This window comes from Mizuhopecten yessoensis, unplaced genomic scaffold (assembly GCF_002113885.1).
Source record: "Mizuhopecten yessoensis strain PY_sf001 unplaced genomic scaffold, ASM211388v2 scaffold716179, whole genome shotgun sequence".
Lineage (NCBI taxonomy): Eukaryota > Metazoa > Mollusca > Bivalvia > Pectinida > Pectinidae > Mizuhopecten > Mizuhopecten yessoensis.
Window position 1 is genome coordinate 234,282 of NW_018479987.1, and position 26,067 is coordinate 260,348.

Consider the following 26,067-nt stretch of genomic DNA (forward strand, 5'->3'; position numbering starts at 1 on the left):
GTTTGGTGGGTTGATAGGTAGATAGGTTAAGTAGGGTGGTCAGCTGGGTAGGTATATAGTAAGGCTAGGAGGTCGATTTGTAAGTTTAGAAGGGTGTTTATGTAGTTTGAGATGATAGGTACATAGGTTTTATAGGTTGGTCGGCTGGGTATGTAGATAAATAGGTTAGCAGGTAGATTGGTATGTTTGGGTGGGTGGTTAGGTAGGCGGGTATATAGGGTTATAGATATATTGGTATATAGGTTTATAGGTAGACATAGTTGCATTGAATATTTGGATTGTCACTGTTGGTTTTTTTTTATAACAGATGGGATTGATTTTGAATAAATTCAAAAAAGCAAAAAAATAAAAATAAATGTGAAATGCCTTTTAATGATTTGTTTACACTTTATATCTATATATCGTGATCATCACAACATTTAAAGTAAATCATACGTAAAGTAATATATCAATTGTAAAATTTATAACGGATAAGTTCGTGACATTGCTGATTATCTTGTATTGTAGTCGCACACCATCAATGTCGAATCAAACACCAAATCTGCTGGACACCAGTACAAGAAAGCAGTGCCATGTGAACACTTGTAGAAGGTTCTGGAGTTTCTGGGGTTTTCGTATGGTCCGTCAAGTGGTTTCATGCTGCAGTCAATGTGTGCTAAAAAAATCGGAAAGAAAATATAAAGCACAAATGCAAATAAATACTAGGCGGAACGATAACGACAAATAATCAATAATCTGTACAGCGGTTGCAAGTAACGGTAAACTGTTCGGGGAAGAAAAGAAAGCAATTGACTGTACGGGGAAGAAAAGTAAATAATAGACTGTACGGGGAAGAAAATTAAACACGAGACTGTACGGGGTAGACATGTAAACATGAGACTGTACGGGGTAGACATGTAAACACGAGACTGTACGGGGTAGACATGTAAACATCAGACTGTACGGGGTAGACATGTAAACACTACACTGTACAGGGTAGAAAAGTTAACACAAGACTGTACGAGGTAGACAAGTTAACACAAGACTGTAAGGGGTAGACATATAAACGCGAGACTGTACGGGGTAGACATGTAAACATCAGACTGTACGGGGTAGACATGTAAACACGAGACTGTACAGGGTAGACATGTTAACATTACACTGTACAGGGCAGACAAGTTAACACAAGACTGTACGGAGAAGACAAGAAAACACTAGAATGTACGGGGTAGACAAGTAAACACAAGACTGTACGGGGTAGACATGTAAACACTACACTGTACAGGGTAGACAAGTTAACACAAGACTGTACGGGGTAGACAAGTTAACACAAGACTGTGCGGGGTAGACATGTTAACACAAGACTGTACGGGGTAGACAAGTTAACACTACACTGTACGGGATAGACATGTAAACATAAGACTGTACAGGGTAGATATGTAAACACAAGACTGTACAGGGTAGACAAGTTAACACAAGACTGTACGAGGTAGACAAGTTAACACTAGTGGTGATGCTTACGTCCTGGCGTTGTTGTGGAAGACATTGTCGTTGATTCGAATGTTGTTTCTTCTGTAACTCGTGTTGTGAGTGAACCATTTGTGAAACCGGTCAGCGTGTCCTTTATTGCAGTAAGTAGAGGAGATTTGGTTGCAGATCCGCACGTCTGTTGAAAGTCATCCAAGTCCAGAGACCAGACCATCGCGCCACCATATCCTTCCTTAACCAGCCACTGCATCTGTGAACCAGGGTTAAACTTATTTAGTTACAATTTCTCTGCATCCTTCAATTGCAATGTATTGAGAAGGCAAATGTTTTTTTGAGACTATAACAACTTTTACTAAATCTTTCATTGCTTAAATAAATACGAAAATAAAAAAAAAGAAACATGTTTGAAAGTACATCGCATTCTTCCTAACCTTTTGCTTTTTAAGGCAGAATTTCATTCAGATGTTTTTTTATATGGTCGAAACAATCGGAATGTAAAGAATCATATATTGACTCTTTTTGCGTTAAACATTAAAAAATGTGTACTTTCTCATTTTGCATAAAAATACTAAAACTATGACGTTTAACTTAAACAACCCACTTCTGTCAAATTCAAGATCTTTAGTTAAATGAAATATGTATAATTCAGAACCGAACCAGGAAATTCGGAGTTGGAACCATTTAAATAATAATGTTGAAAAGATTCAATTTTAAAATTTTGAGATTTTGTGTTTTGTTCATCAAGGATAAAAAGGAATATACGTTTGAGAAAGGACTGTCAAGTAGAAATAGCGATAACAATTTTAAATTCAAGATGCGTACAAGCTGTTTTCCATTTGTCCTTTCCGGTCAGTCTCAAAACAAGAGGTCAATGGGCATTTAAGGTCTTCTAAGAGAAAGATGTAATAATACACAAAGTATTGAAAAATCAAATACATTTATGAACGAAAATTCCTGATTTAGCCTTTTCCCTGAGCAAACTCGTTCTGTTAACGTATATTTGAAGTAAAGACAATTTGGGAAATCTGGATTATTTTCCAACTTTTCCGCCCCATCTTATGTGCCTCTGAGTAAACACCGGAGACGATATTAATATTTTCTCCTGAATGCAACAAGAGGCATAAGGACCTTGATCATCACAATTTCTAAATAAAATATGGATGCAATATTGCATCATTACAACTTTCGATATTAAAGTTTACGTTTTATTAACCTGAGCAATTGTTAACTAAATAGATATGCAGATATCCTACTGACAACAGCTGGTTTTATGCCAAAAATCCGAATGTTGGTAGCTTATAATTAATGGGATCATTCGATAATAAAGGTTAAGAAAAGGAAAAGACAGCAAAACATTTATTTTCGAATTTATATAATATTTGTTAAAACCCATCCATACGTTCAGAATTTGTTTGTTTTTTTGAACATTTTGAATTCCGCAAACGTTTTAAGCCCCGTCCCTCAACCCCCCAGAGTTTCATCACTGTTTTTAACATAAACTCTGATCCCAACCAAAGATTGGTGACTAGCATCATGTTTTATGAATTATTCTGACAGACGGTATTTGATTAATAGCAAATAGTATTGGCCAAGAAAAAAAATGCCAAAACATAGACAGAATTGCACCCGAATTTATATGTTTATTTATCTATTTATTTTTACAATTATGAAATTTATATATATGAAAAACAGAAAAAAAGAATAATAGAATAAATCTTTAAGGAAACTGTTATATCAGGTTCTTTGAAAACATTAGCAAAATAGTACTATTAGCATTAAAAATATCCCAAAGGTTGATTATTGAATCCTATTTTGTCTGTAATAATGAAATATAGATGAACATTACTGTGAAAGAAAAATATTATAATTTTGTCTAGTTGAACTGTAGTTTAATTGGTCTTTTTAGGGGATTATCGCCGTAACAACTGCCCACCATTAAATATGTTACCTAGAAACGTCATACCTTGTTTGCTACGCTCATTTCGTCATCGTACCCAATCCACAGGGTGTCGTTGGTATAATAGGGAACCCCAGACTGTCTCACCACCATGCCATCTCCAGATTCAACCAGTGGACATATCTACCACAAACAAAACATGTTTACACTTGCCATTCACCAGTTAGTTACAACCGTATCTTTTAATCAACATGGGAACACGAAACTTAATGAAAGGAATCTAGGTCATGGCATTTAGAATTAAATTGAAGGGGGAGGGGCATTATTTGATGGTAAATAGGTTTATAAAGACTTCCTTTCAAAACACCAACCTCGTAATAAGCTAGAAAACCTTCCTCATCAGTGAAGGACCCTGGTTGGTTTGGTCCATCAGCCCAAGCTCCGAAACCATTTTCATTAGACCATGACAGTTCAAAACCACGCCCGTACGTAGCAATACCAATATTGATCTTGTCTTTGTCGACTCCAAGCATCTGCCAATATTTGCCTGACCATATCTGATGGGAAGATTGTATGTTGAATAATATAATTGAAATAGAAATTCATGTCAAATAAAAAAGGTTTATGCTTACACGTATTACTTCTCAATAATTCAAAGCAATGTCTAAATCTAGACTTAACATGAGTTGTCAAAAGCTGAATTATTTCAATATCTTGGAATTAATGTTCTGAATCATGGAATTATATTTGAATACTTGTTTGTTTTTTAAGTATTAGAAAAATTGTAAAACTTTAGTAAAAATCTTTTTATTTATATTTGTATTTGAAATTTCGTGCTGTCCAGTGCTTTTTGTTTCATGTGTAGTCTGACATAATTTGTTTGAAGCGGTATTTTTTTCAAGACCTTTACAATATGAATCAAAGATTTTGAATATGAATATATAATATGTTATATCAAAATATGATTATACACAAATATCACACATTTTAAAATAATAATGAGAGGGGTCTTGAAACTAAATCACAAGATGCTGGTATTCTTGATACCTGGATGAAAATTTGACGTATTATTAACCAACCTGATTGCTAACATCAATATTCATTTTTATATTTCAAAAAGGTGGAAAATACATGTATACATTTCTAAGTTCTCTTTTAGATATTAGATATCTTTTATATATTTTTAATCACAATCATGTTCAAAACATACCATATTTAGGTTACCCTCAGTTCCGGTTTCCCAAGGGAACGCCTTTAATTGACTGTGATGAGAGGTCGTCATGTCCCAGTATCCATGCATGTCAAACGTCTGGATACTGAGGAAATCCAAGTTTCTAAAATAAACAGAAAAAAAACACATTTTAATTACCTTAAAAGGATACACTGCATTGCTGTTTATTGTGAAAAGTTACTGATCTGTCGTTTTGCCCTAGACATTTTGTACTACTGTTTGCGAGTTACTGTAAAAGAAACGGTTAAATTGGCGCAAACCAATGTTATTTAAATTGACGCAAACCATATGACTTAAAATTATTTTCGGCGTTATGAGTATTGTGAGAGGACCAGTTTTTGTGAATCGATAAAACAGCGATAGGGATATATACGGACAATTTTCAGGATAATTTAGTACTCTGAGAAGGAATATGCCGGTCTTGGGCTGGATGATGATTAATTAATCAATCCAGTTTATATTTTAAACGGGCTTTCTTTCGAGATATATTTGACTGTAAGGAACCCCAGGTTTATTTTCAAAGCTGGACAATTTTCAAATTAGGCTCATTATCGAGATATTAGGGTTATTCAAATGTCCAAACCAGTGTTGCTTAACTTGACGAAAAGTTATCTCTATTTTTTTTATTTTTTTTATTGTCTTCGTTGTAATAAGATGAATTCATTTTTGTCTAGTCCTAAACTCACTCTTCCCCCGCCCGAATAACTACATATCCCCGCTTTACAAAGGTAAGGTTCAGCTTGATTAAGTCTATAAAACACTTTTCGGTCAGTCAAATTGCTTAACAATAAATATGTATTCTTAAAAAAAGTTATCAAATTCTCATCCCGTGCTATATATTGTCAAATACACAAAAATATCAACATCATTGTTTTGCTGGAAAAGTTGCAAAATTCTTGTTGTGATTTCCAGTACGGCTAATAACCTTTCAGGTAGCGCAAAAAAAGTCACATAATTTAATTAGATGTGATGGATCTTGATAATTTAATTGCTGTCCTACTTTGCCAGGGCCTTAACATCGTATGCGTAGTCAATATATTCCTGTTCCGCAGCCACTGCAGCTGTCAACAGCAGACAAGGTATGCTGTTATTTCGCGCCTCTTCTTCATATGTCCGTCTGAGTAACTGGCCGCATAAAAGATTCAAAGATAAAACAGAATATGAAGCCACGAAGATTTATATTCGAAAACATAAATTAAAAGCGAATTTTCAAAAACAAAAATGAGGAGAGACACACAGTTATATTATCCAACTACATTAATGATATATCAATCAATACGGATTGTTAATGGGGTGAGTATTTGGTTAAAAAGACCTGAGAAACCTATATGAACTTAGATGAAATGTAAGTCAATGTTACTACCAGGTCCACATAACTACATCAACACCGAAAAAAAAGTTTATTGTCAAATTATATATAAAGATATATTTTATCATTTACCATAAATCCTAAATTCGCCTGAAGAGAGTTCATAATGAAGAGTAGGATATATTCAAGTTGTTTAAATATAGAAAGAATTGAGACCAGTCAAAATATCAGAGATTTGAAATGGGATTGGTGATTTTTGATGTGATTAGAAAATAGGATAAATACTATAATGGCAAACTTTATCAGAGAAAAGTAGAATTTGTGTAGAAAAAAGAAATGTATATGGACACATGATATGCAAAAAAACTAATTTCAATTTTTACTTACGTCGACAAGAATTCCAAAATTCTTTTTGTCTGTTTCGGCAGCCCCTTGTCTTTGCGTTGGGTACAACCAAGCTATATCAAGTCCATCAAAGCCATAAGAACGCAAAAAGTCGATACTAGAGCTCACGAAAGCCCTCCTCCGCTTGGGTCCTGATACCATGTAGGAAAAACTTTCACTGGCCTGCACCCAACCACCAACAGACAGCAACACCTTCAGGTCTGTGTTATTTGTCTTCAAGGCGATGACACGTTCGTATCTGTCGTGTATCAAAAATACATCATAAGTATCACTTTAATACTGTTTAAATCTATAACTCGCGAATATGTTATAAAGCAAACATTATGTTCCTTGTTTTATTTTATTTGATGCCGATTGTACAAACGAAATTATAAAGTGGCGAAATCGTAAATCCATGAAATGTCTCCCTACAACCAAAACTATACTTACAGTATTTTTTCTCTGAATATTATATCAATCGTATCACTGTAAACTTGCTATACATATGTGTATTCCGTCAACATATTCATCTTCATCACAAACTGATGTCCTGTAATGGTGTCAGAGTATACTAATTTAATTGAAGAGCTATGCCCCACAATTTTGAACCCGACATAACCTGCTCTGTTCCAGGGTCACATGTAGTTATTGATAGCATAACGCAATCTATTGAAAACAAAAGTCATTAAGTGTAAAGAAGTGTATAGTGTAAATGTTACGATTGGGGTCACAATCAAAAGAATCTGTGGACAATAATATTATTTACTTCTGTAAAGCTAAAGACGGCTGATTGTTTTTATAAATTTTACAAAGATGCATATTTTAAAAATAACAAAGTGAACTAAGCTTTATACTTTCCACTACTTACTAAGCATTATACTTTCCACAACTTACTAAGATTTATACTTTCCACTAGTTTCTAAGCTTTATACTTTCCACTACTTACTAAGCTTTATACTTTCCACTACTTACTAAGCTTTATACTTCCCACTACTTACTAAGCTTTATACTTTCCACTACTTACTAAGCTTTATATTTTCCACTACTTACTAAGATTTATATTTTCCACTACTTACTAAGATTTATATTTTTCACAACTTACTAATTCATACTTTCCACTACTTACTAAGCTTTATACTTTCCACTACTTACTAAGCTTTATACTTTCAAATACTTACTAAGCTTTATATTTTCCACTACTTACTAAGATTTATACTTTTCACTACTTACTAAGCTTTATATTTTCCACTATTTACTAAGATTTATATTTTCCACGAGTTACTCAGCTTTATACTTTCGACAACTTACTCATCTTTATACTTTCCACTACTTACTAAGCTTTATATTTTCCACTTCTTACTAAGATTTATACTTTCCACTACTTACTAAGCTTTATATTTTCCATTACTTACTAAGCTTTATATATTCCACTACTGAATAACTTATACTCATCTTTATCCTTTCCACTACTTACTAAGCTTTATATTTTTCACTACTTACTAAGCTTTATACTTTCCACTACTTACTAAGCTTTATATTTTCCATTACTTACTAAGCTTTATATATTCCACTACTGAATAACTTATACTCATCTTTATCCTTTCCACTACTTACTAAGCTTTATATTTTTCACTACTTACTAAGCTTTATACTTTCCACTACTTACTTAGCTTTATACTTTCCACTACTTACTAAGCTTTATATTTTCCACAAGTTACTAAGCNAACTACTTACTAAGCTTTAAATTTTCCACAAGTTACCAAGCTTTATATTTTCCATTACTTACTAAGCTTTATATATTCCACTACTGAATAACTTATACATGTTCCATTACGAAGTTTTACATATTCCACTACTTACTAAGTTTTACATTTTCCACTACTTACAAAGTTATATCTATTTCAGTACTTACAAAGTTACACATTTTCCCATATTCACAATATTATTCAATTTCGACTACTTATTAAATTAAACATTTTTTATTACTTAGTTAATATATTCCAGTACTTTTAAAAATTAATGCGGGATTACGTACAGATGCTTAGTAAGTAAGGAACGCTCTCATGTGGATCTGTGAAATTAAATCATAATAAAAGTTTAAATTCAAACAAGTATTATAGATATAGAAATATGTGTGTGTTTGCGTGCGAGCGGTTATATATATTATTCTTACATCAGTGTGTCGTTTACGTCGGAAACTTCAAGCTTGCACTCATCTGAAATCTCAGCGAATGCGACAATAATGTGGGTACACAGAGAGGGGTCTATATCATCGGCTGTAAATTTACCAGCCCCCGTACGAAGCTCCGCCCAGGTGGTGAAGTAACACACACGCCTGTACTCTGTCAAAGAGAAAGATCAAGTACTTAGTTCACGTTTATACGAAACAGCTAGTAGAAATCATTCCATATTTATTTTAATTACAAAATCGGCAAACATGAGTCCTTATGACTCAGTCGTTTATCAACTCTCATACATATATACTTCCCAATAAAAACTCACCTTTTGGAGCGGTAGCCTCCTCAAATACATCCTTGACAGTGCTGATGAGTGGAAAGGGTACCTCAGAAGAGGTACAATCTTGATTAAAATCGTCGTCACCTAAGGTATATATCGCCGCGCCACCATAGCCCTCCTCAACTATCCATTTTGCCTAAATAATAGAAAATGATTCGATGACAAAAACAAATTTATAAAATATTAGATAATAAAGAAACATGTTCTTGCGAAAGAAAATATAGAATAAAGAAACAAGTATACAAGACTGACCGCTAGGCCTTTCTGCTTTCTTTGGCCGTTTCACATAAGTCACATATGCGGGCGCGAAACGGTGAAAATTCAATAAAGAGCTATGGCAAATAACTGCCCATATTTCTCTTAGTTGGCATTTATGAAAACGGGAAAAAAATATTCATAGAAATAATTTCTAGTAGCGAAAATGCATAGAATATATATAAAACCAATTGAATATGAGTTATATAGCCATATACACTATATCTATGAAAAGAATGAAAAACAGGGGTGAGCAAGTTTCTCATATTTGCGACAGGTGTTTCTGGAGTTAAAACAGTTTGTTTTTCCATATTCGTCTATGTCCGATGTAGCAGAATGTATAGCAGTTAGTTTGTGACCAGACGAAGTGAACGGTGCAAGTTCTAGTTCGAATCTAAGTTCAGATTTACCTTTATTTCTTTTGTTTCTTTTTTCTTTTAATATTTAGGCATGTTATAGTTTTTATTACATAATTTATAAAACATTTTTTTTCAAATCAAAGGAAACATTTCGTTATATTTAAATAGCATACCTATTGATTAATCTTCTATGGGTTCATGTCAACAAATCTATGTAAACGTGGTAAGTACAGCTACGCTTTGGTATCATTTTAAATTATATTAATGAACTGTTTTAACCTCAAATTGTCACTATTATTTTCAGTTTTTAAATAAATACAAACAATGATGCTGAAATTCAAAATATGTGGGATTGTTGCGTCAGAATATAATAAGGCCAAGCAAAAGAAATGAACTGTTAGTATCGCAAATATATCACCAAAAATACGGGAAAATTCATCGTCGATGACATTCTCATTTGTTTAAAATGCAGGAAGACTGCAGCACAAAATTAGGAGCGAAATACACGTGTAAACCATGCTATTCGAAAATTCTATGTAATTTTGCCAAAGGTGCTGGAAGAACAAAATCAAGTGTGTGTTTTGTAAGAAAACAGGTAACGGCATGACGCAGGTAGAATTAATGAAAATTGAACCTTTCAAAACTTGCTGGTACTGGTTGTGCGATCTTGTGTTACATACAGCATATGATTTGTTTTAAATTGACAGAAATAATGCGAAATAAGCATTCTGCTTTTATCGTGTAATGCATGTATCAATAGCCATGTCATTAAATTCGGCTGTTTACAATAATCTTTTAATAGACACAGGCTGTCGATAGAGCTATATGTATACAAAATACCTGAGGACGCGTCAAGACAGTACACGGTAGCACTCACAGCTTTGAGGAAATAGGCATATCTCTTCGATTTATCATAAGTTTGTGTATATTTTCCAGCATATACAGTTATACATTTTTCATTATACCGATATCAGACCTGAATTTCATCATAGATTTGTAAAATAACAAAAGAATGAATAAATTAGAAGGTATACCTTATAGTCCTTTGAAATTTTGTTATGAGTAGTATTGTTTATTTTCCTGATAATCCACATTAGTCTGCTATTGGATACTTTTGTACTGACTCGAAATATTTGCCTTTTCTTTCTAAAATGAATATACAAATAAGATCACGAACTGATCTCTTGATCCCTTCGGTAGATGTCGGTTGTATAACAAACGCCACGTGGGCGTGGTAAAAAGGGTAGATGAGCGGAGGTTCCCAGATCTACTTGCCCGAAATGAGACGAAAAAGTTGCGAAAGGAAGGAAAAAGGAAGGAAAGCTGCTCCAGGTGGTTTAGGACTCTGCTTGCACTTCCCCCTGACTTAGCCTTAGACGCAGACTAAGTCTAACGAGGCCTTGACTTAGCCTTCTTCCTTGCCGGACCCGAACCTTGAGTGGTTCCTTAGAAATTAAATGTGCTGAGGCTCCTGGGTCCTCCTTAACTTCCTTCTGAATAGAAGGAAGGGAACGCCCAAAGAGCCAAGTACCCTCGAAGAGAGAGGACAAAAGCCTGGAAAGATAAGGCTCCTCAATAGGCTTACCCTTAAAAACTGAGGCACGCCGACTCTCCAATGGGCACTTTTGATAAAGGGAAGAGGGTTACCGTCAGGAAACCGAAATACGAAAGCATCTGGAGAGAGTGTTTGTGGTGTTCCTTGGCAGAAAAAACCACCTGGTTAGTCGCCAGCCTTGGCCACTGCCGAAGCTCATGAGTTTCCAACATATCTGGTTGACTCTCAAGCTTGGCATTGTGAATGGCGTAGTTCAAGGGCTTAACCTTAGACAAATCTGCCAAACCCAACTGCAGGCTAGCTGCACCAGATGCACGAGAGGAGGAAACAGCATTATCTACCATCCTATCATGGGTGACAATCACAGATTAGGAAACAACAGAACCCTCAGTCAAAGATTTGTAGGAACGAGCCGAAACCTTAGGCGGAACAAGCTGACTCAGCAGAGTGTTAGCTTAAGAAATGGCAGACGCCGGAGGAGGACACATCTACTCCCCGAGGATTCTTGCTACGTCATCGCGAAGCGCCTGCATACCAGATAGAGCACGGTGGACTTCTGCTTAAACCCCAGGCTCTACTTCGTGCTCAGATGACACCTTCTCATCGTCTCTAGATTCAGAAGAATCCAAATAAGAACACTGAAGACTCTACTGTAAAGAGCAAGGTAGAGGTCTGGAGACTCTCTGAGAAAGTCCTCTTTCGAGTTCTCTTTGGCTCCAATGGGCCAAGCTTAGACCTGCGAGTGGAGGGGATATCGGAACCCTAAATCCTAAAAGCCACAGCCCTAATAAGCCTTTCTCCACAGACTCAGAGATTTCGGGGGGGGGGGGGAGCAATCAGCGTACCCCCCAATATGCTGAGATGAGACCGGTCCCCAACCCTGATGAAATCCCGGAGGATAACCCGAGTTGTACCAAAAACCCTGAGAAAATGGAACTATGGAACCAGAAGGGAACGAGTGAACCCAATACTGACGAAACTGACAAGTGGTAATATGGTGGAACACCCTTACCAGGAGGAAATTGTGAACCGCCACTCGCTAGCCTTGTCTTTCTTCCTTCCCCGTTTGTCAGACTTGGAGGAGTCCTTAGTCCTTCGCAAAAAAAATACGATAAACAAACAATTTCGCCTTTATGTTTTGAATAAAATGAACTCTATTCACAAAAAAACACCGTACACGAAAACGAAAGTTACAGTAAACGCACACGATAACGAACGGGAACCATAACGCGTGGCAACTGAACGGACGTTTTACGACGAAAAATAAGACAAATTAACTATAACAGGGATAACTAGTATAGTAAACGAAGAATTGATAAACACATGAAACACGTAACCGCCCTCAAAAGACATGAATTAACTCCAGAAAGAAACCAACCGCCATGTGCTTTTCCGAAGTGCTCACATCCTACATCGGTATGTCCGGTTGGACACGGAATACATTTGTAGTTTCGTATTTGCGTGGGGTATTTAAAACTTTCGTTGGGAGTTGTTAAAGAAGTGGTAGTTGAAGATCATTTGCATAACAATTGGACGTGGGAAGTACTGTTTTTATATAAAAAGGGTTTTCAGCAGTAATTATTTAGACTTTTATTTCTCATTGTTTTCTTTTGAAATATACTTCATACATTCGACATTTTTTTGCAATCTAACTTCATGTAAATGTCAGTATGTATGGCTTTGATAAAAGTAAAACTTGTGTCAATACATGCTTAAATATTATGTCTGTTACACCTATCAACACAAAACATAAAATCAACTAAATGTATAACAGTCGAAACAAAAACAGGAACTGAGAAAAGCAACGAAAGTCTAACTAACACCATGGACCGAGAGGACAACAAGGAAAAGTCTAAACAACAACAGGGCCGAGACACATCAAGGAAAAGTCTAAACAGGACGGGTGACAACAAGGAAAAGTCTAAATAACAAAAGTACTGAGGGGACAACAAAGAAAAGTCTAAAGAACAACATGACCCAGGAGACAACAAGGAAAGATCGAGATAACAACAGGAACCCAGGAGACATCAAAACAAAAAGCTGGTCTCCCCGAAGTCTTATGTTCTTAAAATACTTGTAATGTCTTTACATAGCTTTTCGTATGGGTCTCAACAGTATGACTAACACATAAAGATGCAAATGTAGAGTAGAGATAAACATATCGGTATTGTATAATTACTTAGAACCTACTTTTAGTTGGTGGTGTAATGTCAAACGACAATTGCATTATTTTTATGTGAAATTAAGCCTATCTGACTGCTTAAAGTGTATCGTAGTGAATTTATGTGTCACGTGGAAATACCTCAGTATATTTATATAGATATATATATGTCCAGTACACGTGTCCTGTTAGGGAAAGTTCATATGTCTATTGTCTGTGTTCTGTCCGATGAGTGTTTGATACTGTCCGTACCTTGACGTGTATGTCCATATTTGGTGTGTACCTGTCCGGTAGTGTCGGTGTTTGTCCATATTGGGTGATGTTTTGAGTACGTGTCCATGTGTGACAGGTGATAGTGTCGTGCATTAAGGGAGCCACTTTTTAATAAAACCAAGTGTACAGTCGCGGAATCGCGCAAATAGCCGGAGCAGTAGAACGTATACGTACTGAACGTCCTCCGGAGTCCAGAGTTGGACCATATAACTATAGACAATGACAAGACTTAAAGCTGATGAAGTAAGATATCCATTTACATAAATATGTTCAAAGTACCGTAATGTAAAATATATTTCGGTGTAGCTCAAACTTTACTAAGGCATTGATTGTGTACATTTATGATTCTTTTAACAACACTTATATTCGTGTGTACGTTTCTTCTCGAGAAATAAAAAGCTGCACAGACGTTCGGAACGACTTCAGTCTCCTTTATTCCTGTTACTTATGGGCAGTGTAAACTGTGATTCTCTATATAAAATATTTTCCATGAAAAGGTACAGTTTATTTGATGCTAAGATTATTGCAAATGTTTTAACTTGCCTTTTCTTCGATACTTTCGACGTCGTCGTAGCCAATCCACGTGCTGTCTTTGAGTAAGTATGGTGCATCTTCATCCCGTGAACTTGTACCACTACCATCCTCGATGGATTTACAGACCTGAAATTGTGTTTATTATATTTGAAAATATATTTGTATTTATAGTTTAACTTTATGCATATGCACGTCACAAGAAAAAGATACAACACAACAATTTTAACACATGTTTAGATACCTCAAAGTATCCCCTGATACCAGACGACTGAGTAGCATTCGTCGCATTCGCAGGTCCAGTGGTTGGTGATCCTATACCAGAACTTGAAATATTCGCTAATGTAAATCCATATCCAGAGGTGGCAATGCCAATATCCATGTTTGATTTGGGAATTCCAAGAAAACTGAAATAGTCAGCTGTGGCTTTCTGAAAGGAATGAGAAATATATTCGCATTGAATTCAAAACGACGGTGCCCGGCATACATATACAGTGTCATTGCCAATTGATTATAACTTGCTAAAAAATTCACTTCTTATATCCCGCTAATGTTTAAACTAATTGATCTTTTCCTGGAGAACTGTATTACAGAATGGTAATATCCTGGGAATGACATTACAAATTTGTTATAATCCTGTAATGTCAATACTGGTTGGTTGTATCTGGGGAATGTCATAACTGATCGTTTATATCCCGGGAAGGTCATTACTGAATGGTTATATCCCGGGAATATCATTCCTAATTTGTTATATCCTGGGGATTTCATTACTGATTTGTTTTTTCCCGGGAATGTCATTACTGATTGGTTATATCCCGGGAGTTTCATTACTGATTGATTATATCCTGGGAGTTTCATTACTGATTGATTATATCCTGGGAATGTCATGACTAATTGGTTATATCCCGGGAATGTCATTACTGATTGGTTATATCCCGGGAGTTTCATTACTGATTGATTATATCCTGGGAATGTCATGACTAATTGGTTATATCCCGGGAATGTCATTACTGATTGGTTATATCCCGGGAGTTTCATTACTGATTGATTATATCCTGGGAGTTTCATTACTTATTGATCATATCCTGGGAATGTCATGACTAATTGGTCATATCCCGGGAATGTCATTACTGATTGGTTATATCCCGGGAGTTTCATTACTGATTGATTATATCCTGGGAGTTTCATTACTGATTGATTATATCCTGGGAATGTCATGACTAATTTATATCCCCGGGCGGTTATTACTGACTGATTATATCCCCGGAGTGTTATTACTGACTGATTGATTAAACCTGGTGTTGTTAAATTTGAATGACTATAACCTTGATTTGTTATTACTGGTTAGTTACATGTTTTCCCAAAGAAATTATTACTGATTGACTATATCCCGGGAATATTATCACCGATTGACTATATCCCGGGAATATTATCACCGATTGACTATATCCCGGGAATGTTTTTACTGATTGACTATATCCCAGAAATATATGTACTAATTGACTATATCCCGGGAATATTATCACTGATTGACTATATCCCGGGAATGCTATTGCTCAGTGGTGAAATCTCGCTAATGCTTTTATTTATTGTACTAATTCGGGAGTGTTTAACTGACTGACTTTATTCCTAGAATATTTTAATAAGTTGATTATACTCTATTTATTCTGATTCCTGGACATCCATAAAATATGTATACAACGTGTTAGATAACTTTAAGGCGTATCGTGTGTAGCACTGCACTCTGTATATAAACCTCTTTCGAATGTATCTGCTTTGGCTAAATGAACTATTTTCACTTGGAAATAAAACAAATATCATACATCGATTACGCGTAAATGACGTCACAATTATCAAATTAATTTGCATCGAATGCATTGTAATAAGTAAAAAAATATTGATTACAAGGTTGAGGAAATAGGACGCTCCAGTGGCATCGCTTCTCGCTACTCTGCGACTGTGATGAGCGACAGACGAATAGTCCTCAATCAAACCGTAGGTCTGCAGCGTGATAAAGTCGTAGTTCCTATAGAAATAACAAAATGCATTAATATTTTATTATATATATTGTAAGATGTTATATTAAATTATATAGAACACTACACTGACAGGTCCCAGAGGGCCCCGCTATACACCTGACCATGCATATTCCCCATATTCGATAAGCAGAATTCGCAGCGATCATTTTTGAACTTGAAATACTGGAAATAAATCATTACACAATGAAATCAGGAACAAAATATAGATCCTAGGACAATATTCACTTTACTTCAAAACGTCATCAATGGAAAACGTACGTTGGTGGGAAATAGTGATAACAAACTTTCTTTTATAAAAGTCAAAGATGGCTGATTGGAGGCCAATGTTGAATAATGATAAGTGTAATGGATTTTTAATGTGATAAACAGATTCCAAAAATGGTAAATATAAGTATTGAACTGCTTTCAGTTGGCATTCATAGGCAATATGAATTCCAACCGGACAATTCCAACATGTAGCGCGCTAGAGCTTCATGTAATAAGCCTTTGTCCAGTTGGCATTCGTATTGCCTATGAATGCTAACTGAAAGCAGTTATATGCTTAAGGACCTTAAGTGTGAACTACATTATTAAACAGGGGAAGTGTTTACTATATTGTTATATGTATACAGGGATGCGTTTACCACACTGTATTAGCTACATTACTGTACAGGGGATGTGTGTATTACTATATTATTACACAGGATATATGTGTTCTGTGTTGTACATGTATCATACTTGTTTGCTGTAACCATTTCTCGTAAAAGTAATAAATGAAGTTTCAGAACAAATTAAAAAATTACATCACGAATGACCGTATTACTCACATCACTGTTTCCTTGACAGTGTTTAGATCATACTTTGTGTTGAAATCGTCAATGGTAGGGCCGAAGAGATTACACACGAGCATCAAGCCAGTACCATCTAGGTCAAACGCTTGGCGAAGTTCCTGTGTTCCAAAAAATACATTGTAAATATTTTGTTAACACGAGCATTTATGTATGATATTGTAGGATCATTGTCAGGTCGCAGTTGTTCATGGTTCCAAGGATTAATGAGCTGTTAAAGCTTATTATCGAAAATCATTTATTTAGAAATATCTTAATGTTTTTAGATATTCCTGTTGTTAAGTAAAACGTACAAATTGCAGTAGTAGTCTTCATATTTAATAACTTTTTAGAATATACATGTTGGGTCAGTATCTTTATCTGGCTAGATCAACAAGCATATTCTGGGATATTCCTTTACATGAAGTAGAAAATGGAAACTTTAGCCTAATGAAAGTATTGAAATTATAGACAAATTTTTAAGTAAAAATTGCTGAAGTGTTTCGGAGGAAAAACACAGTCTCATATTGCAAACATTATTGAAACTAATATAGACAAGGCAACTAAAGTCAAACAATAATAAGACTGTCAATCTTTAATATTACAAGGAATTTATTTAATGTTGACAGGTATAACTCAAGTATCGTGAAAAAGGAAACGATAATAGTATTTGGTTCATAAGGAAACCAAAACCTAATGTTAACAATGAAACCAAAACCTAATGTTAACAAGGAAACAAAAACCTCATGTTAACAATGAAACAAAAACCTAATGTTAACAATGAAACAAAAACCTAATGTTAACAAGGAAACCAAAACCTAATGTTAACAAGGAAACCAAAACCTAATGTTAACAATGAAACCAAAACCTAATGTTAACAATGAAACAAAAACCTAATGTTAACAAGGAAACCAAAACCTAATGTTAACAAGGAAACCAAAACCTAATGTTAACAATGAAACCAAAACCTAATGTTAACAATGAAACCAAAACCTAATGTTAACAAGGAAACCAAAACCTAATGTTAACAAGGAAACCAAAACCTAATGTTAACAAGGAAACCAAAACCTAATGTTAACAAGGAAACCAAAACCTAATGTTACATTGTAACAATGAAACCAAAACCTAATGTTAACAATGAAACAAAAACCTAATGTTAACAAGGAAACAAAAACCTAATGTTAACAAGGAAACCAAAACCTAATGTTAACAATGAAACCAAAACCTAATGTTAACAATGAAACCAAAACCTAATGTTAACAATGACCCCAAAACCTAATGTTAACAATGAAACCAAAACCTCATGTTCATAAGGAAACCAAAACCTAATGTTAACACGGAAACCAAAACCTAATGTTAACAATGAAACCAAAACCTAATGTTAACAATGAAACTAAAACATAATGTTAACAATGACCCCAAAACCTAATGTTAACAATGACCCCAAAACCTAATGTTAACAATGACCCCAAAACCTAATGTTAACAATGACCCCAAAACCTAATGTTAACAATGAAACAAAACCTAATGTTAACAAGGAAACCAAAACACAATGCTAACAATGACCCCAAAACCTAATGTTAACAATGACCCCAAAACCTAATGTTAACAATGACCCCAAAACCTAATGTTAACAATGACCCCAAAACCTAATGTTAACAATGAAACCAAAACCTAATGTTAACAATGAAACAAAAACCTAATGTTAACAATGAAACAAAAACCTAATGTTAAAAAGGAAACCAAAACCTTATGTTAACAATGAAACCAAAACCTAATGTTAACAATGAAACCAAAACATAATGTTAACAATGACCCCAAAACCTAATGTTAACAATGAAACAAAAACCTAATGTTAACAATGAACCAAAAACCTAATGTTAAAAAGGAAACCAAAACCTTATGTTAACAAGGAAACCAAAACCTCATGTTAACAATGAAACAAAAACCTAATGTTAACAAGGAAACCATAACCTCATGTTAACAAGGAAACCAAAACCTCATGTTAACAAGGAAACCAAAACCTCATGTTAACAATGAAACAAAAACCTAATGTAAACAAGGAAACCAAAACCTAATGTTAACAAGGAAACCAAAACCTCATGTTAACAATGAAACCAAAACCTAATGTTAACAATGAAACCAAAACCTAATGTTAACTAGGAAACCAAAACCTAATGTTAACAAGGAAACCAAAACCTAATGTTAACAATGAAACAAAAACCTAATGTTAACAATGAAACCATAGACCTAAATAACAAGAAAACCACAGACTTGTATTACAATGAAACAAAAAACGTATGTAACAAGGAAACCATATACTTCTATGAAATGGAGATCATAGACTTCTATCACAAGGAAACCACAGACTTATATAACAATGAAAACATAAACTTATATAATAATGAAATCATATACTTACATCACAAGGAAACCACATACTTCTATTACAAGGAGACCATAGACCTCTATCACAAGGAAACCACAGACTTATATACAACAATGGAACCATAAACTTATATAACAAGGAAACCATAGACTTATATCACAAGGAAACAACTACAATTTTAAGTACACAATTAGATCATCGACTCATATAAGAAGAAAACTACAGTATTATAACATAAAGGAACCCATAGACTAATAAACACTAGAAAACTACAGCAGTATAATGTCAACAATTAACCCATAGACTAATATACACAAGAAAACTACAGCAGTATAATGTTAGCAATACACCCATAGACTAATATACACTTGAAACTACAGTATAATGTCCACAAGGAGCTCATAGACTAATATATACAAGAAAACTACAGTATAATGTGAATAAGTAGCTCATAGACTAATATACACAAGAAACTATAGTATTATGTCAACAAGGAACCCATAGACTAATATACACATGAACTACAGTATAATGTCAACAAGGAGCTCATATATTGATATACACAAAACAACTATAGTATTATGTCATCAAGGAACCCATAGACTAATATATACAAGAAAACTACAGTACAATGTCAACAATAAATCCATAGATTAATATATACTAGAAACTACAGAATAATGTCCACAAGGAGCTCATAGTTAATATACAAAATAAACTACAGTATAATGTCAACAAGGATCCCATAGACTAATGTATACATGAAACTATAATATAGTGTCAACAAGGAACTCATAGCCTAACATATACAAGAAAACTACAGTATAATGCCCACAAGGAGCTCATAGCCTAGTATATACAAGAAAACTACAATATAATGTCAACTAGGAGCTCATAGCCTAATATACACAAGAAAACTACAGTATAATGTCCACAAGGAACTCATAGCCTAATATATACAAGAAAACTACAGTATAATGCCCACAAGGAGCTCATAGCCTAATATATACAAGAAAGCTACATTATACTGTCAACAAGGAACCCATTGACTAATATATACAAGAAAACTACAATATAATGTCAACAGGGAACCCATAGAGTAACATATACAAGAAACTACAGTTTAATGTCAACAAGGAACCCTTAGACTAATATATACAAGTAAACAATAGTATAATGTCAACAAGGAACCCGTAGAGTAACATATACAAGAAAACTTCAGTAAAATGTCCACAAGGAGCTCATAGACTAATATATGCAAGAAAACTACAGTATAATGTCAACAAGGAACCCATAGAGTAACATATACAAGAAAACTACAGTACAATGTCAACAAGGAACCCATAGACAAATATACACATGAACTGCAGTATAATGTCAAAAAGGAGCTCATAGCCTAATATACACATGAACTACAGTATAATGTCAACAAGGAGCTCATATATTGATATACACAAAACAACTACAGTATTATGTCATCAAGGAACCCATAGACTAATATATACAAGAAAACTACAGTACAATGTCAACAATAAACCCATAGATTAATATATACTAGAAACTACAGAATAATGTCCACAAGGAGCATATAGTTGATATACACAATAACCTACAGTATAAAGTCAACGAGGATCCCATAGACTAATGTATACATGAAACTATAATATAGTGTCAACAAGGAACTCATAGCCTAATATATGCAAGAAATCTACAGTATAATGCCCACAATGAGCTCATAGCCTAGTATATACAAGAAAACAACAGTATAATGTCAACTAGGAGCTCATAGCCTAATATACACAAGAAAACTACAGTATAATGTCCACAAGGAGCTCATAGACTAATATATACAAGAAAACTACAGTATACTGTCAACAAGGAACCCATTGACTAATATATACAAGAAACTACGGTATAATGTCGATAAGTAACCCATAGAGTAACATATACAAGAAACTACAGTAAAATGTCGACAAGGAACCCATAGACTAATATATACAAGAAACTATAGTATAATGTCGACAAGGAACCCATAGATTTACATATACAAGAAACTACAGTATACTGTCAACAAGGAACCCATTGACTAATATATACAAGAAACTACAGTATAATGTCGACAAGTAACCCATAGAGTAACATATACAAGAAACTGCAGTATAATGTCGACAAGGAACCCATAGGGTAACATATAGAAGAAACTATAGTATAATGTCGACAAGGAACCCATAGACTTACATATACAAGAAACTACAGTATAATGTCGACAAGGAACCCATAGACTAATATATACAAGAAAACTACAGTATAATGTCAAGGACATACACAGGAAGCTACTTTCATATATAAAAATGATAACAAGAACTTAAAATTGCAAGGAAGGAGAGCTCCTAATAAAGCCAATAATATACACTCAGAATGTATTCAACGGTATTAAAAATCTTTCTATATTTTGCAAAGTATAATCAACTTATATCTACCGTGCTCATTGCTTTGAATCCAGAAGAACTGCCTTCCCATTCAAGAACAAAGCCATCAAAATTGTATGTTTTCAGGAAGGGAATAATGGTACTGATGAACGCTGTTTGATTTTTCGAGTTTGATGTCATCGCTTCTAAATCTCCCTCATTTTCTTCTTTTAACATGATCAGTGTTTTCAGCTCAGGGTTGGCCATTGTGAGATTGGTTAATAAACCATAACTGAAACAAAAATGATGTATATTTCTTCAAGGTTGTTTCCCTATTTCGTCTGTTAATTGCATATAATTCGTAATAAGTTAGAAATATTAAAACAAACAAAAAACCATTATTTGACCTAAAAAAATTGATAAAAATAGAACAAAATATAAGCAAGGTGAAATTAACATAGAGACACTTGAACAATTACAGGAAGGTTACATGGTCTTTTTGACGTGTAACTCTAGGTCGAATCTTTGTACTGTAACGTCCGGAAAGCGGAAAATGGGGTAGTTACATACTAATGAGCATAATAAAAACTATAGACCTCCATAGAAAATATCATATTCCTCAGGGAGACATGATTGAGACCATAAAATGCCCTTGTTTATCGTCAACCTGCATCTGTCGAAACCGTGTGCTGTAAGTTTGTCAGATAGCAGTCGATATCTATCACGGAAATCATGACATTCAAAGTAAAGACCTAGGTAAATGATTGATTCTTGATTTAAAATTCAGAAGGGTAAACACGATCGACGTGGTCAAAGAACAGCTCTTTCTTGTTAATGAAAGACGATGTATCGTTGATATATCTACATATGTAGTAATTGAAAGTGAAATTGCAGGTCTTGTCAAAATTGTTGTAACATATGTACTGATAATCTCTTCAATAAATCCAACCTGATAGGCACCAACACAATTCGGTCAGGAGACATGCACAGTTTGTTCTCGTAGGAATGCCAACAGAAAAATCTTACCATCGAGCTCAAAAAAAATATTTTCAACAAGGAAATTAGTCATTCCGACGATTTCAGCCTCAGTGTATTTCATCTCGGCCTTTGTCTTATTTTGAAACAATTTGAACCAAAATAGTTTATAACTGTTTTTCTTTTAATATTGCCGTTCGTCTTCCGTGGACGAAAGACGGAAAAGAAAAACTGTCCTTCACCGGAGTATAAACATATATTTACCATCGTATGTCATTGCCACTATATAACAAAACCAAATTATGTTGGCATTCATATGGGCCATATTGATACATACATCATTAGATCTTAATGTTGAGAAATAATAAGTATAATTGATATTTTTTTATGAGATAAACATATTCTAAAATGGTAAAGATAAGTATTGAACTGCTTTCAGTTGGCATTTATAGGCAATTTGAAATCCAACTGGACATAGTCAAATCTAACATGAAGCACTAGCGCGCTGCATTGAATTTACTTTTGTCAAGTTGTCATTCATATTGGCTATGCATGCCAACTGAAAACAGTTCAATGCTTAAATACTTATCAATGTAAGTGTAACACGTAACACCAGGGCATTAACATACACTTGCCATTGTTTCAGTATTTACCGCACATAAAAACATATGTTTGTGTCCATGTGGTACATCTTCAGGATACTCAGTACTGACTTATTCTACATTGTACATTGTGTAAAAATATGTGGTCTTATTCTATACATTGTCTTGCAATGCTTTTTTAAGTGTATACGTTTTCAATATTTTAAATGTTGCATTAACGACACTAAGCGACACTGCTATATGACTTAAACTATGTGTGTTGTACTTACTTTTGTACGTCAGAGGAGCCAGGACTGTACAACTCATAGGCACTATTGTTGTTTCTCACCACGACATATGAAAAGACGATGTGAGTGCAGAGGAAAGGATCAGTCATATCTGGTGTATATGCGTTTAAACCACTTCGTTCTGCAGCCGTGCCATCGTAGTAACAAACACGACGGAATCCAAATGCTTCCAACAAATAACAGTTATCAGTATATTGAAACCACTTATAAAATCAATAGATGGATACATCCTGTATCGTTAAATTAAAAACAAATTGCGCCATATTCAAGTTTACTTTAAAATATACGTCTATCCTGCTTGATAAAACAACCTGGGGTTTTCATACAGCGACAATAAAATCAAATACTTCTGTTTGTATATATTTATTTCCGTTGTACGGCCTTTAAATAAATCTACCATTTAAAAATAACACAATAACAGCAAGAATTGTTAAACTAAAATGTATCAATAGGAAACTGTTTGGTTTTTTCCCGTCATAGTTTAAGTGATCGAGGAACAATCATGGCCTGGCGTTAAATGCTATTTTATCGAAATTCCCAAATGGTTTCCGATTGAATAGCTTATGTCACGTGACGAAAATGGTAACCATAGAAAACGTGCGTCGTTCTTTATACCCTTAAAAGGGCTGTTCAACCTTTTGCTAAACACGAAGTTGGTTTAAAATCTTTAACCGAAAGAAACCATTCAGACAGATGAAAAATAAATTTCTTTTTCTTTATGAACTTCAGTGAAAAGATTAAAATGTAAAGAATATGCATATTTTTTAACATTTATGTTTGTTTCCAACAGTGTTTCATTCAAATATATTCTCTTAGATTGGCTTTCGCGATTTATGGATTATGGTTGAGCATAATCGTGTTGTATACCATCATAAACGTTGAATAATTGGCTGATATCAGTTATTAGATGTATTAGGAAAAGGTTATTTACTATTCATCTGAGATATTCAATAAACATGTAACACAGATGTTTTTATGAATACCAGTTTCGGAATAACAGCTTAATTCTGATCCTGATGTCATTTAATCTTTTTGAAATAATTAAATTATGAAAAATATAACATTTGCCCAAGTATAAAATGTCAACTACAGCTGATATTGATGAAATAAACTCAAAATTGAAAGAGCAAATCTCAAAATATAATATTATGGGTTTTATGTTCATTCGGAAGTTCAAATAAGTAATATAGACTGCAGCAAAATTATTGAAATACAACTTAAATGGACAAAAGTGTAACATTAACGCATTACTAAAAATATGAGTGCTACAAAGTTGTTTTATTATTATTTATTTCTAAGAAGTGAGCTGGCACCGGCCAATAGCTAAATGTTATCTATTCTTGTTCATTCAATTCATAGATAAAAGAATTAAGTCGAAAACAAGCACGGCACTTGTAATAAATTGCATAAAACACCTTTGATCCCATGCTTTAAAGTAACGAGTTATTGATAATATAAATAAAATGGTACTCACCCAATTCCGACAAACCTAAAACAACTACAGTACACAGAAGGAATTTTAGGACCACCATCCTAGCTGTTCTGTGCTAGTTCGTTCGACTTTCACCTTTCCTGTGTATGTTGCATGCGCTATTTGTCTTCCTTATATAGGTAACACTGACCAATAGCTGATTAGTCATTAGAGACAAGCGACAGACCCTCCAGGCGATGCCGTCTGGAGAACCTATTATATTACGTAGGATTTCTTAAGTAAGGTCCATTAAAATTCATTTCTAGCTTTGAGTTAATTGCTCAGTAGCTATAGCTTTCCCCTTGCAATAATGATACGTCATCATTACAATTTCAACAGGGACGTTTTTGAACGGTTCAAATTGTTTTCCCCAAGAAGAATAAATCTCATTGCATTATAATCTGCGTCATTTTTTATATTAAGCCTTTGACAGCTGTTGCATTTTTTATCGTCTAGTAAAAGTTTTGGTTTTAAAGTGCTAATTCAAACAGCGTCAAAAACAACGTCACGAATATGTCCTTTGTGTCTACCTCAAATAGAATGCCACATACCTTATGTCTAAATGTATGTCAACTTACTCAAAACGAACAGAAATATGTCCTTTATGTAGATATTACACAGAACGTCTCTGATTTATATCACTTATGTCGTTCTGGTAATGTGTAAAGTATGGACAATATTACGACGCCAAAAATAATTAAAACGATACTTTCATCCTCGATTTCTGATACATCTCTTCTATACAAGCGTCGATTACAGATGAATAATATAACAGGAAAGCTTTGTATAATTTTGTACGGGTAAATTCTATTTCAGGACTATGCCTTTTCTCCGACCATCTGCGTTACATCTATGTGACTTCAACCCAAACTCCCGACGATTATTACTCTATACGTTCATGTTAACGTAACCATCCCGTGTTTCATATTTCTTTTATGTAAAAATAACACTAAAACAAGTTAAAAATGTCTATGGTACGATACAATAATATCTCAGGAATGAAAGTATTGTTGTGTACACTTATAGTTCATGGTGGGGTTGTTAAATCAGCCGGTATTGATTTGATACTAAATGAATATTAACTTGAATATATTGATATTTGTGTACCAGTTCTGCATAAGCTGTTGAATAATATGTTGGAAGTAGGATAT

The 26,067-nt window shown here is 34.2% G+C and overlaps 1 protein-coding gene across 1 annotated transcript; it reads right to left on the reverse strand.

Annotated features, from left to right (window-relative positions):
* Positions 1-358: 358 nt before the first annotated feature.
* Positions 359-25,006, reverse strand: LOC110441962 (acidic mammalian chitinase-like). The gene is made up of 16 exons (XM_021485287.1): positions 24,920-25,006; positions 23,428-23,611; positions 21,654-21,873; positions 16,785-16,906; positions 15,845-15,965; positions 14,184-14,369; positions 13,952-14,068; positions 8,791-8,941; positions 8,462-8,630; positions 6,292-6,547; positions 5,596-5,720; positions 4,575-4,698; positions 3,736-3,921; positions 3,431-3,547; positions 1,501-1,717; positions 359-655 (listed from the first exon to the last, which is right to left on the reverse strand). The coding sequence occupies exons 1-16, from the start codon at positions 24,975-24,977 to the stop codon at positions 492-494; spliced, it is 2,517 nt and encodes an 838-aa protein (XP_021340962.1). The 5' UTR covers positions 24,978-25,006; the 3' UTR covers positions 359-491.
* Between the last annotated feature and the right edge of the window lie 1,061 nt (positions 25,007-26,067).